The 14,827-nt window shown below is 42.5% G+C and overlaps 1 protein-coding gene across 2 annotated transcripts in view; it reads right to left on the reverse strand.

Moving 5' to 3' along the window:
- top3b (DNA topoisomerase III beta) overlaps positions 1-14,827 on the reverse strand; it is a 93,232-nt gene that overhangs the window by 73,348 nt on the left and 5,057 nt on the right. For both annotated transcript variants that reach the window (XM_086076100.1, XM_086076101.1), the window contains exons 2-9: positions 11,497-11,628; positions 10,280-10,386; positions 9,192-9,266; positions 7,258-7,451; positions 964-1,120; positions 772-885; positions 414-504; positions 50-204 (exon numbers count right to left, since the gene is read on the reverse strand). In XM_086076100.1, coding sequence (XP_085932226.1) covers positions 50-204; positions 414-504; positions 772-885; positions 964-1,120; positions 7,258-7,451; positions 9,192-9,266; positions 10,280-10,386; positions 11,497-11,628 — 1,025 coding nt within the window. The remainder of the gene's footprint in view (positions 1-49; positions 205-413; positions 505-771; positions 886-963; positions 1,121-7,257; positions 7,452-9,191; positions 9,267-10,279; positions 10,387-11,496; positions 11,629-14,827) is intronic.

The following is a 14,827-nucleotide window of genomic DNA, read 5'->3' on the forward strand; positions in this document are numbered from 1 at the left end:
TTCTGAATGCATCAAGCAATGAATCGCTCTGGCATATTTGATCTCTTACCTCCTCTCCCCACAAACGACAGTTGCTCTGCTGCTTAAGTGTTCCTTTCAGATCAAAGTTTTCTGCATAGTGGGTCGTTTCTGTCCGAGGATAGCTGATGTAGCCCTGCGTGTACAAACGTTCAGCAATCTGCATAGTATACTGAGGACCCATACCTGAGACATAAAAAAAAAGTATCTAATAAGAACACACATCTAATAGAAAGGACAAGATTAAATATTAGATTAATAATATTACATTACTACATAGTTGTTGTTTTTTACATATTTAGTTTGAAAATGTTTTATTATTATTATTATTATTTTTTACCCAACTACTATGTGTCCAAGCTAAATAATGTCATGCTAATAATATTGTAACATACCGAGGGAAGAGCTTGCCACTCTCAACATTTCTACAGTATTTAAAGCCAGGGGTCTCTGCTTACTCTTCTCCTTCTTAGTCACTGACTCCACCTGTATTGGGAGTGCAGATTATATGTATCAAAGAGGTATACTGATATAACAAGTTTATGCCATAACTTGGCTCAATCTTAAAGGATATATTGAGATCATGAAATGCAATATAAAGCTAAATATTACAGGAAACATAATAATGTTACAGGATACATTGTTTTCAATGTACTATAAATTACTTGTAATATGTTCTAGGTTTTAAGTTTAGAAAAGTGGCAACTGGCAAGTTGAAAATGATTATGTGTGTGTGTGTGTGTATATACTTACCTGAGAATCTTTAGATGTCTTGGCCAGATTGACAAACATTTGTCCCACCTCTTTGTCGAAGACCTTAACTCGATTCCAATCAAGGGTTAATGGGTTGTCCTTCCCTTTGAACACCTAACAAAAGAAAATGCTTCTCAATTTAACACCACCACATTTATTGATGACAGATTTACATGTTAACAGGTGCTCTACCTTTGCATTTATAATCCAGTAGTTCTCTGGTTTAAAGGACTGGATTTTGTCATGACGTTCCACACAGAAGCCAAGAGTTGGGGTCTGGCAGGGTCCAAACGATATTAAAGAAGAGTCCAGATTTCCATACTTTCCTTGGAAATACTTGGTTTGGAACCTAAGAACAATTTGACATGCAGAAAAGACTTCATATATTCAATTATCATCCTCAAAAGAGTGAAAGAACAAAACCAATTGACCTTTCGCAAACCCCGCCCCCCAAACGGCCAAGGTCCGTCAAGCTCGTCTGCGTTCCAATGAAATCCATTGTAAAATCGATCTACAAAACTTATGTCAACTTCAATTAAACCATGCCAAACAAAGTTCAAACAAGCTATTGACCTCCAGCAAGCAAAATAGTGAAGGGATGTGGCCAAAGATTGTGTAAATTGTGATTGTGTAGATTGTGTAAATCGTTCTTTCTGACACAACGCCTCGTAAAAATACATGGTTTATCATGATCATTGTTATTAATGTTCACTGGGTAACTTGATGTAGGTAGTTTATGCTAAGTTTCATACTGGGAGCTCTGTGTTGTTTCATTGATTTACTCAAAGTGAACATGGAATTGTAACAGGCACTTTGAACTTATTTTGTTTTCATCTTTCACGTTTTGATTGACCTCAGAGTAAACCATTCTGTTACAGAGAAACAAACCACGTAATTAGTTCACAGGTACATTTAACTCTTTGACAGCCAAAAACGTTTAATAACGTTTAGTAAAATCCAAATGAGTGCCGCCAAAAACGTTAAATGACGTTAACAATGTTCTTTTTTTGGGGGGGGGGGTGGAGGAAAGCCTTGGCCAGCTGTGCTGAAAGTATCAAGCAGATCGAGTTAGTATAATGACTATTTATGGGCACTAGATGGGAGCGATGACTCTCTTTGGACAAGATCGGGTAGGCGTCAGTAGAAGACGTGAGGCGGAGCTAGAGTGTTGAGGGGAGAATGGCTGAGGAAGCGAAAATGGCGACCGGTTGCAAGCAGCTCACGCTTGAGCATTTTTTTCAAAGACGAAAAGCATCGACCAATGCTAAAGAGCACATTGATGCTGATTATGGTGGTGACTCCGAGGTTGACGCCGAAGTTGGAAGCGTTGACGCGGCGGCTTCGATCACGTCGTAAAGCCTCACCGGCTAGCGATGCTAACGCCGGAAAACGTGGTGCACAACCGAGCACTTCTGCACAGGCGGACGTTCAATCGGACGACGAAGAGTACCCCGAATCCAATGCATATTCATCGGAGGAGTGGGTACAGTCTGATCACGGAGAAGACACTGGTTCTGGACTACGATGCCACCATGAATGGAGAGGATAAGATGGATCAGAACATCTCTTACCACCCAGTATAGGAACTGAAGGACATGAGGAAGCCAGACGTAACACCAGGTCACCGTATCATGATCCTGAGAGTAGACTTGATGACAACATGGCCAAACACACACTGCAGTATATACCTGCTACTCCCCGGAAAAAAAGGCCGGCAAGAAAGTGTAGGGTCTGCACGCGAAGGGGCAATCGCAGTGAAACTATTCTGTGGTGCAAATCCTGCTGCGTCCCCTTGCACGCAGGGGAGTTTTACACAATATACCACACAAAAAGAAAAACTGTGTAGTTGAAACAGCCACACAATTGTAAATAGTACCACAGTTGCACACATTTGTAAATAGTTTGCCAAATTGTTTTGTCAAATTGTTACACTGTTTAATGTAAATAAACGTATTTTGCTATCAAAAAACACTTTTTCATTGTTGGTGGTAGTGTTTTACAGAAGTAAAGCACTGTTTAGGTGTTCATTCATGGAAAAAAAAGGTGTCAAATTCACTAAAGTGCATGAAATAATATCGTTTCACAAAAAGCTTGATTTCTCCGTATTTTGGTCCAAAACAGAGCATTTGGATGAAACTAACCTATTTTCTATTGTTGATTACTGAAAAACTGAATAAGGTAGAAACAAACTTTTTTTTCCGATGAAAGATGAGAGTTCAATCTTTCATTTGGTAGTATCTGTGTTTCCATAACACAAAATCAAAGATCAGTCAAAATGCTTAAATCAGCTGGCACCGTCAAAGAGTTAATAATGGAAATTATTTTGTGGGATTACAATTTCCATGCTGAACGAGAGACTTTGTTGTTGTTGTCTTTAGCCTCAATAGTTGCGAATTCCACTTTTCTGCACATTTTAGTATTATGAATATATCCTTCCACTGCATACTGTCGACACTTTTGCCTCAATCTGGAAGATATCATGCTTGTATTGCTCCAAAAACATTCACTGACATGCTCTGGTACGTTCATTTACATTGTAAGTGTCCAGAAGGACGCCGGACCTGAAAGGGATGCCCCCCCTTTTTCTTTTGCCACTTTCTTCTCCCGCTATGGGCTGCGCTGGGATTTCCGGTGTCTTTTGCCGCTTGGTTTTTCTGTTATGAAGGACACCACTCGCTGTACGGGTTGTGGCTCCTCCTTCCTGCCCGAGTAGGGCAGCGTTGAGACCTGCCTTAGTTATTGCGGTGCAGCCTGCGCCGACGCTCGTCCGCCTGCCAACTCTGCTATTGTCAGCGTGGTGTCTCAGTATATCGGGACTGCAGGCCAGGGGTGGCCGTAGTCAAAGCGCAGGGCCAAGCTTGCTGCTGCTCCTGCCTTGTCGAGGAAGAAGTAACTTTCCGATCCTTGGCTTGCCTTGAAGGTGAACCGTTTGGAGGCTGCTTTGGAGGAGATGAGGACTTCTCAGTTGAGAGACTGGCTCTGTTCTACCACTGATGTAGTGTTGCTCGCTGCGCCTTTGCCGGTGCCCACCCAGGAGGATGATGATGATGATCCTTTTGTAGCATGGCATTCAGAGACTTTGCCCTCTTATCTAGGGAGCACGGCTGGTGTTTGTTGTTCTTGATCCAGGCGCGCCGTCAGGTCTGCCTGGCTCACTCTCCCTTGGCGGAGTCTTCCAGGAGGGAGCTATGGAGCCTTCCCGTGGTTCCTGGAGAACTTTTCAGTTCGGCTGAGGTAAGGGCGCTGGAACGGATGGTCCGTGCTTGTGAAACCAGGCTAAGGCTCGCCAGCCTTGCCAGGCCCTACGCTCCTCTTGGGTCTATAGGGGCTGCTCTCCCAGCCGGTCCTCTGTCACAGCCCACTGGGGGCTCCAGTGCTCAGTGACCATCGCAGAGACCACCCATCGTGGACTTTCGTTCCCGTGTGTCTCCCAGTTGGCCCCGGTCTGCCCACTCTATGCCTCATCCCTAACGGGCCCCTAGGTCCAGAGATTGAGACAGTGGGGCCGACCGTCGGTTACATTTCCTGTCAGCAGCTCAGCTGCTGGGCTGCTCTCGCTTTGGACCCCTGGGTGATCTCGACCTTGACCCATGGGTACAGGATTCAGTTCCTACGCCAGCCGCCACTTTCCGGCTGGGTCAGAGAAAACATCATCGACGACCCGGCGAGGGCCCTGGCTCTAGATCAGGAGCTAGCGGCCCTCCTTGCCAAGTCCGCTATCGAAGCAGTGGATCCTTTAGCGCATCCCAGGGGATTATACTCCCCTTACTTCCTCATTCCCAAAAAGACAGGCGGGTTCAGCCCTATTCTGGCCCTGAGAGATCTTAACCCGTACCTCAGGGTGTTACCCTTCCGCATGCAGACTATGACTGACGATTGCCCGAGGGGAATGGTTCACTTCCGTCAAACTGAAGGGCGCCTACTTCCATGTTCCTATTTCGCTTCACCACAGGCGGTTTCTCCGCATTGCCTACAGGGGCTGTCACTGGCCGTTCTGGGTGCTCCCTTTCAGCCTAGCACTCTCTCCAAGGGTGTTATGTTATGTGAAGGCGGCCCTTGCTCCCCTGCAGTCGGGAGGCATGAAGGTGCTCCCTTACCTGGACAACTGGCTGCTCTGCACATCGTCTAGCGCTCAGGCGCTCCGAGACACATCAGTGCTTTTTCGTCACGTCACGACTCTGCCTCAGGGTTAACCTGGAGGAGTCCTCGCTATATCCCTCTCAGCGGACTTCTTCCATTGGGATATCTTTGGACACCATGTCCATAACAGCCAGACCATCCAATCAGAGGGTAGATGACGTTCACCACTTTGTCTCTTTTGTGTCAACAGGATGCTGCCTCTCATCCTCTTTCTGCGGCTGCTGGGAAGCTGACATCTCTGACGGCGGTTGTCCAGCTGGGCCTGCTGTCATTGCGACCATTACAAGGGTGACGTAACAGCTACCGTCTGGACCAGTTGCTGGACCGTCGACGGTGGCTCTGTGTGTCCGGTCGCTTCCTGATTGTTCTTGCTCTGTGGGGCCGCCGGTCTTTCTTGTCGGCGGGCATACCACTAGGTGTGGTGCCGGCCCGCCGCAAGGTTGTCACCACTGATGCCAGCCTCAGCGGGTGGGGCGCGTTTGGCAGCATAGATGGCTCAGGGCCAGTGGTCGGCGAGGTACGACGCTTTGCACATCAATGTGCTGGAGCTGCGTGCAGTTCATCTAGCTCTCATTCATTTTCTGCCTTTCATTGCGGGGCGCCACATGCTGGTACGATCGGACAACATCTCGACCGTTTACCACATCAATCATAAAGGTGGTACAAGGTCGGCCCAGTTAGTGCGGGCCTCCCAGCACTTTCTCAAATGGGCCACCCGCCGCCTAGCCAGTCTACAGGCCGTGTTTCTCTCGGGTGATGTGAACCAGGTGGCGGATTCTCTCTCCGGCCATCGTCCGCCTCCGGGGGATTGGCGTCTCCACACGGAGGTAGTACGCGCCATTTTGAGTCACTTTAGCAAGGCGTCGGTCGATCTCATCGCCTCCGAGGGCCTCACGCACTGTTCCCTCTGGTTTTCTCTGAGAGAGCACAGCAACCCCCCTGGGCCAGGATGCTCTGACACAAGGCTGGTGTGCCTTCTGTATGCCTTTCCGCCTTTCCCCCTCATACACCTGGCCCTTCAGAGGGTCCTTCTGGAGGGCCACACGCTGCTGTTGGTGTCACCTTCTTGGCCAGCCCGGACGTGGTTCGCTCTTCTACGCAGTCTCTTTTAGAGTTCCTTCAGTCTGTTTTGGATAAGGGTAGCACCCCTTCTAGACTCAAGGTTTACGTAGCGGCCATTTTGGCCCGGCATGCTGCTGTTGATGGAAAAACAGTGGGTTGCCAAAGGCTCTTGGCCTCCTTCTTCAGGGGGGCTCTTCGCCTTCATCACCGGGACCCACATTGTGTTTCCGCTTGGGACCTTCACTTAGTGCTTGACGCGCTGTGCAGGTCCCCCTTTGAACCGCTGGCCGATGTGGATCTTTGTTGGTTGTCTCGGAAAATGGTGTTCCTGCTCGCTAAGCGGGTGGAGGAGCTCTACACTCTGTCTGTCAGCTCCGTGTGTCTTTATTGGCGCTCCGGTGGGGCGGGTGTCACATTATAGCCGAACGCTGCTTTCGTTATCAAAGTTTTGTCTGGTTCTCAAGTTAACCGTCCTATTCGTCTCGCTTGTTTCCTGATCGTCGCCTAGCACCTTCACCAGGTTCTACAGTTACCCTAACCCTAAACAATCATGAGGAAAAAAACATTTTCCCACAACACATTTGCCTGCGATGTGCAAAGTATGACGCCACGAACTGGCTGCTACCAAAGGTGACGTTTTTTTGCCTCTACAACACGAGGATCAATCAAACAGGAGAAAATAAATAAAATGTGCTAGAACACAGTATGGGTCCCACTGACTTCTGAAAGTTTGTGTTTTCTTTGTATTTATTCATTAAGCTTTAAATTGTTATGTTACAATTAGACCTAGCAGGGAAAACACTACCAGGCCTTTTTTTTTTCAAGCTGAGTCACTTATTCACTCACTATATTTGCACTTTGTTTGCATTTAAATTGGGAAAAGGGTGGCTTAAATATTGTGTGTAATAAAAATGTGATTATTCCGAAGCACCAATCACGAATCTATTGTTCAGTAATTATTACCAATATCGTCACCCCTAATTTCTTTCAAATATCGTGACGTAATTTTTAAGCCATTTCACCCACCCCTGAGTGACACAATTTTTTCTTGACTTCAAATTTAGAAAAGTAGTTATTCACCAATTTGTTGATCAAATATGGTAATAATAAGTGAAGGGATAATTATGTGATATGACATATTTTTGGTTTCACAGTTAGAACCTTCCCCCTGAAGCCAACCATAACACGGCCACAATTAAAACAACTTTGATGCCTCTACTGTAGTCTTAATGATTTTTGATAGATTGAGGCACACAAAGCTAGGCTCTATTGAAAAAAATGTACCGAGTGAAGGCGCAGCCAATGCGTAAATCAAGTTCCTGGCGTGCATCCACTGAAAGAGCTTCATTGCGGTTGGGTTCTCCAAGATGATTTATAGCTTTCCAGATATCAGTGTCAGTAATAGAGCTGAATTTGGCACGGTAAATGGTCTGCTCCCGAATGGCCCCCTTCATCACCGGTTGTACAGCCTCTAGAACCTTGGAAAAAAGATTTTCAAAAGTTAACTTCAATCACGTGAGTCAATACTGACAGAACATTTATTTTGTGTGTGTGTGTGGGTGTGTGTGTGTGGGTGTAGGTGTGTGCGCGCGCGTGTGTGTGTGTGTGTGTGTGTGTGTGTGTGTGTGTGTGTGTGTGTGTGTTGCTGAATGGCAGCGTGACTCAAAACACACAGCTAAATCATCCGAGAATGGCTAGGAGCACAACATTGGACTAAGAGCACGACATTGGACTATTCTAAAGTGGCTATATTATGTAGCCTTGTTCACAAACTCCCGGGAATCCATCTTGTACCAGAGCCCGCTGATGCGAGGAGAACCACGGGGGGGTTTGACCAATCACAAAGCAATTTTGTCTTTTAGGGGCAGGATATGTGGCTGTGACGAAAACAGTGCCAAATGGGAACAAACAAACCAAACATGACGACACCAGTAGACGAATGTGTGGCGCTGCAATTAATTCTGTTCTTACAGAAATACCTTTTTGAAAGAACAACAGGGAGAGGCGCTTTGTGCAGATTTAGCTGGTTAAGTAAGATGTTCATGCTTTTTTTTCTTCCTATGACAATGACGATGACGATGACATTCATATCCGTTGCCGTGATTGGTCAAAACAAATGTTTGGTAGACGTGCACAGTTGGTGCATCGTCCAATCAGCTCGAAGTTTTGTACAGAATGTCCCGCCTTTCCTAAGCAAATCACAGTGGAGCAGTCCCGGATTGATATTGTGGAGAACTCGCTTGAGTGAATCACATTTATCAATCTGGCTATTGCCATGTATATTATGAGCCCTGATATAAATCCTATTGCAGATCAGCGGAAAGCTGAAACATGACATCTGGAGAACAAACACTTCAAAATTGAAACAACAGGCGCAGTTTGTTCTCGACGAGCTAGCAGCCATAGAGGTCTCAATGAAAATAAAAAGATAGCAGAGAAAAGATAGATTGATAGCAGTGATAACTCAAAAGATTATGCGACAATCATTTTTGTCCAGGTCTGTTTCATGAATTTTTGTTTTTAAAATAATTCTGTTGAACCACAAATCAAAGGCAATCTCTAATTTTATTGTGTTACTTTTCATTTACTTTTTATTACTTTAGTTTTTTTCTATTTCTATGATCACCGCAAATTTTTTTCTTTCATTACAGAGGAATACCAACAATTTTGTCCATGTATGTATGACTTGCAGAAAACACTGCGTGACACTCGACACTGGCAACTTCAGAAAGTGCCTCCAGCAAAGGTGTGCATTTGCTGTCCTGTCCCCAGTTGAGACACATTACTCCCGTAACTGCAATTCTGAACGCAAATCTACACTGTGGACTGTGGAGAATATTATATATATTGACAAACAGGGCCAATGTCCATAATAATAATAATAATAATAATAAATTTTATTTCTAGTGCCGGGGTCACCAAAATCGTGCCTGCTCGCTCCAGTTAGCGCCCAAGGAATACATGAGTAGCCTATTCTAAAGACAGCTCACCAGTGATGGGACATTTTGATCTTCTAGGAATGTTGTAGAATGGATCATTTGAAAATGTAAACACTGGCAGAATTTCATAGAAATCTTGCATATTGATATCTACTTTCATCCATCCATCCATTTTCTGAACCGCTCTGTACATTTTATACTCTACTCCCAACATACAATGTGAAAGAACACACATAAACTGAAATATTACAAATTGTTGTTGAATGAAGTGGGTCTGACCTCAAAACAGATGTTTTCGCCTTCTTTATCACAGTCCAACCATAAAACCAAGTAGTCACAGCCTCTCGCCTCAACCTAACAAGAGAGCATGGTAAAGCGTCAAAGATAAAAAGTGCAATTCACTCACTGGTCAGTGGTCCCAGACACATATACCGTATTTTCACGACTATAAGGCACACTTAAAAGTCTTAAATTTTCTCAAAAATTTACGGTGCACATAATAGTGAGGTGCATCTTTTTTGTGCACCCAGTTCCAAAATCTGTAAATGTTGTTGTGCGAGTTCGGTAAGCGCTCCGCTTGACTGTCTGTGTGGGAGCATTTCTGCCGACAGACAGTTAAGCGGAGCAGTGCCGACATATTACTTATATGCAGGAAATACGGCCCTGGTTGAGGACTGGCAGGCATGAGAACCCGAAAGACTCAACTGAAAGATGATGTGATTCTTTCAGTTTCTCATGCCTGCCAGTCCGCAACCAGGGCCATGTTTTTTTGTATATAAGATACAGTAGGACGCCATGGTGCTCACTGCTTTCGCTTTATAGAACTGCTAGACTAGAGCAAGTTACGCCACAATTTGTGAATGGATTGTGCAAGCTTGGGCTAAACGTGTCTGCTTGCACTAATGTTGGAGCTTTTGCAAACGCCCCAATCATTTCTGAAGAGCCACACGGTAGCGAGACTCACTCTGACAAAGACAAGAGTGAGCCTGGAGTGTTTGATAGAAAACTAGCCCAGCTGTTCGTTTCAGATACGGAAGATGAGAACTTTGAGGGATTTGTGGCTGAGGATTGATCAAAAGTAGCGCGAGTACATTGTTAAATACTTCAAGTACAACCAAACTCACTGTTTACATTGTTAAATACAGTACAACCAAACTCAGTTTTGCTCCACTGCCTTTTTAAAAACATACGCTAGCATGCATGTGAAAAGCATGCTACCATATGTGTTGAGGCGTATGTTTACCTGTGCCTGCGCCCAATAGTGTGTGTTAAATACATAAATAGCATCCGTAACTGAGACTGCGCCTTTGAATACGGTGTGCCTTATGGTTGTGAAAATACGGTACCGTACAGTATATTTGACATACTTGGAGGAATTTCACCATGTTGAGTTTGGGGTTGACCTCTTTTTTTTCTGTTGGAGCTGTGCTGAAAAGTTCTGCAGGGTCCACCTTGTCCCAGTTGTTGTACTTAGCTTGAAAAACAAGATATATATATTTTTTCTGTATATTTTATCATTACACTTAAAACATTGTCATTTTCATTAAATGCATGCCACACGAATCTGTCATACCTTGGCCTGGATATGCATTAAGCAAACTTGTAAAAGTTAAACAAATGAAGAGTCGTAATTCACTTTTCATAGTGAGGAGACAAATTTGTTTAACTTTTTTCCATGCTCCAGAATTCCCAGAAGCTAAATAGTCAAAGCAAACTGACCAAATTGGAGGGAAAGTACTCTCGCTCACTTAGAAAAAAAATAAAATACCAAGAGTCTTCATTACAATAAGATTACATGTTCCGGCCTGCTGAATTTAATGCGTTTTGACGACACTTGATAGAGCTGCACTATTTTCCAAAATATGGCAGAGATTGTTAGCAGGTCTTTAACTTGACACTCAAAGATGGGGTTAGTGGGGCAAAACAGTTCATGTAACAATAAAACTAATATAATAATAAAACTGTAATACCTGTAGTAGCTCTTTGCACTGCAATATCCTTCCATTAAGCAGGTGGATACCCACCTTAAACCCCAGAGAGTCAGTGTGTTTCCCACTCCCTCAAATCAATTCAGTTTAGACAGACCCATAAAATTTTGAAACAGATATTTAATAATAGGGGTGTGCTAAAAAAAAAATCAATACGGCAATATATCTACTTTGTGGGCCTCTTTACGATACATGTATCGATACGGAGGCGTCATTTATATTCATTTGTAAATAGGCATTTATGACGCATTTATGAGTTGTGTAAACGAACAGCCTCTTTGAAGTTAATTGCCTTCAATTAATTGTTTTCTTCTCCCACAAGCACACGTGCATGCAGGCGGAGGGAAGAAAGGAGGGGGTTTGAAGCAGGCCGGAAGACATGCACTGTCAGCACTGTGAGAATTTTTTGCGTGGACTTACATGATAAGGCCCTGTCTCAATACCCACACTACACCTACGCTCCTCAATGAAGGTGACTGACTCAGAAAACCATTCGGTTTCAGTTACTGGTTACTTAGTTTTGAATGTGCTACAGAAAAGCACAATATAAACCTGATGCATTATTATTACTATGATACAATACAAATAATACTCACCAATGAAATCCAGACTCATCACATGTCCACAAACAGAAGTCATCTTATAATGTACTGTCTGACCCTGGAAGATGCCTGTGAATTCATGCACAAAGCATGATGCATTAAGCCCCTTCCGGCTGATACAGTTTCCTAAACATAGAAAAGGAGAAAAAACAGGCATTGGTCTATTGAATGAGGACAGTGTGCATGTATGCTTTTCATGGAATGTAAAAATGTATTCCTGTCTCTACAATTAGGTGTCAGTAATGCCTAGTGCATGGCGTTCCAAGCAAGCATGACGTTAAGGTTAGGTTTGAAAAAACTATATAATACATTGCTGCTGAGCTCAATCAACACAGCTGGAGCGCTGTGGTGAGCGATATCAGTCGCCAATAAAAATTAGCTGGAGGTGACCAACTCCGAATTTTGAATGCAGGAAAAACCCTGGATCCACTTAATAATTCTACTGCGTTTGTGAATCTTGCCGAAAGGCAGAAACACAGTAGTTTCTCACCATGTGGCGACAACGCCATTGCTTGGACATCTGCGAGACGTACAATGTACACAAATACATGGTCACATTAGTTTTATAAGGAAGACTAAAAACTTCTCTCATGAAATGCCCAACAGTACAACTTTTATTGGGTTCATTATAAATGTTTGGTGGTGGTCGGAGGGGCCGTATGCGCACACTGGCAGCCACGCTTCTATCAGTCTGCCCCAGGGCAGCTATGGCTACTCTTAAGTAGCTTACCGCCACCACAGTGTGAATGTGTGAGTGCATGAATAATGTGCCATTTCCATTGTAAAGCGTCTGAGTGTCGAGAAAAGCGCTATATTTAGTCTGATGCATTATTAAACATCTTTGCAGCCCACAGAGTTCTATACAAAGTAGTTCAAAGTTCAGCTTACAAATTTTAAAATGAACTAGTTCAGTTCATAACGTAAAATGTTCTAATTAAGTTGATCGTTCCAAAAATGTGTTAGTTTATAGTTCATAATTCAAGCCTTTTGCTCATTTTCTCCCTTCGTTTTCAGTTTTACGCATTACATTACCTTCCATAGTTATTTTATCTTGTTATGTTCACAAGTCTTGAGACTTAAGTGGGCTAACCTGGGACCTCAGGCATTTGTATTTTGTACATATGGAAATGTGTGTTAGTATATTTGGATACTAGATATTTGTATCCTTGAATTCTGAAGAAATTAAAATCTTTAAATTTCAATATTTAAAAATTAAAACTTTTAATTAATACGAAAGTAAAATAAGAATACCGTATACCAAAATAATAGCAATGAAAAAAATATTGACTGTTCCTGTTGGACTCTCAGGAGCAGTGTGATGGCGTGCATGCATAGTATACAGTTGCATATATATATATATATAAACAAATGTTTAAGTATAAACTTATATACGTATATTGGTTACACAACTGTATTTATCAATGTCCCCAAATGACAGCAATTCAATTAACGTGTTGTGTCACTGTCTAGAGCAAATTAACTGGATGAACCAAAATTTCCTTCAGCTAAACGAAAACAAAACAGAGGTCATTGTTTTCGGCAATAAAGAAAAAAGTTGTGGTAGAAAACACCTTGAGTCACTGTCTTTAGAAACCAAAGACCAAGTTCGAAATCTTGGGGTGCTAATAGACTCAGACCTGACCTTCAGCAATCAAATTAATCACTAAAACAGCCTTTTTACCAGCTGAAAAACATCTCCAGACAGAAGGACTGCATCCGCCAAGCAGACCAAGACAACCGTATCCATGCTTTTATCTCCAGCAGACTTGATTATTGTAACAGCCTTCTGATTGGACTCTTTCAAAAGAACATCAGACAATTGCAGCTCATTCAGAATACTGCAGCTCGAGTTCTGACCAAAACAAAGAGATCAGAACCTATCCAGTCCTTAAGGCTTTACACTGGCTCCCAGTCAGCTGTAGAATAGATTTAAAAATTCTGCTACTGGTCTATAAATCACTGAATGGTCTGGGTCCTGAAAATATTCAAGAAATTCTGATTGAAAACACACCCAGCAGGACTCTGAGATCTACATACTTGGGTCAACTAGTGGAACCCATAGTTAGAAGTGTGTATTAAGTGCAAAAACTCAACCAGGGACAAGGGTTGTAAAGTAGCATTTGCTAAACTCTGTATGCTCAACATCAGCTGCTAGCTCTGCTTAGCGTCTATGTCTTATTGCATTGACCCTGTTAAATAAACTAATACAATTAAGTACACATTGCGAAGCTGCATTTAGCTGTTATATTGCACACAAATTAAATAAGATGCCAACAGAAGTGAAGTCAGCTCCAAGTGTAAATGCTTTTAATCCAGATTTTAAAAAACGTAGCTTTTTTTCCTATACCTTTGATTAAGTTATTTTAAACATATTTAAATATTTATTTTCTTTTAAATTATCTTAGAAAATGTCTTTACTCTAAAATGTTTTTAAAGTTTGCTGTCTAATGTTTTAACAGTATGTTCTTTTAATAAATTTGCAAGCTACTTTTGTTTTATCTGCTTTGCTTCTGAATGTTAACTGCTGTTTTTGTTGCTTTCCTTGTGTAAAGCACATTGAGTTGCCTTGTGTATGAGCGGATCTATGTGCTATAGAAATAAACTTGCACTGCCTTGTCTTGCCTTAAAATGAGACAGAAGAAAGTTGCATTCGAGCTCTATTATTTAGGGCCCGACTGATGATGCTTTTTTTGGGCCGATGCCGATACTGATTTTTGGCAGAAAAAAACATAACGATTAACAATTGATTTGCTGATTATTTTTAAAAATATAAATAGTGCATAAAATTATCCTCCCATTCCTTTTCAATGGGTGTCACTTACGCACGAACTTTTGCTATTCAGATTGACTCTGCTTTGAATGATAAATCCATATAGTATGACCTTATAAACACATTTTATGAAGTATACAAGGTTATTGTATAGATTTGTGTCAATAAGAAAACCATTCTTACTTGTTTACAACTGCTGTACGGTATAAAGTTAGAGTACATAATTTGGATGGAAAAATAGCAATCACAATTATTTGATTGATTGAAATCATGATTAAAACAATTTGTGTTTTCTCACACCCTCTTTATGCCCTCAAACTGTTTTCTTATCGCCATAAAATTTGTAATAAAAAATTTGTAATAAAAAAATTGTTTGCGCTTCGGTGGTACGGGGTACCGATTACCAAACTTCCTGATACGGTCTGTTTGGTCCCTGTACCAAAACCACAGATGTCAGAATTTGGTTTGCATTGCTAGCAGTAAGACAGATTGGTTTCCAGCTAGGGTTGGTGTAGGAGCAGATTATGTGCGTTTTATTGTTTTTTGGTTAATGGA

The sequence above is a fragment of the Leptonotus elevatus genome, chromosome 5 (genome assembly GCF_054856555.1).
Source record: "Leptonotus elevatus isolate MCC_2025b chromosome 5, RoL_Lele_1.0, whole genome shotgun sequence".
Classification (NCBI taxonomy): Eukaryota; Metazoa; Chordata; class Actinopteri; order Syngnathiformes; family Syngnathidae; genus Leptonotus; species Leptonotus elevatus.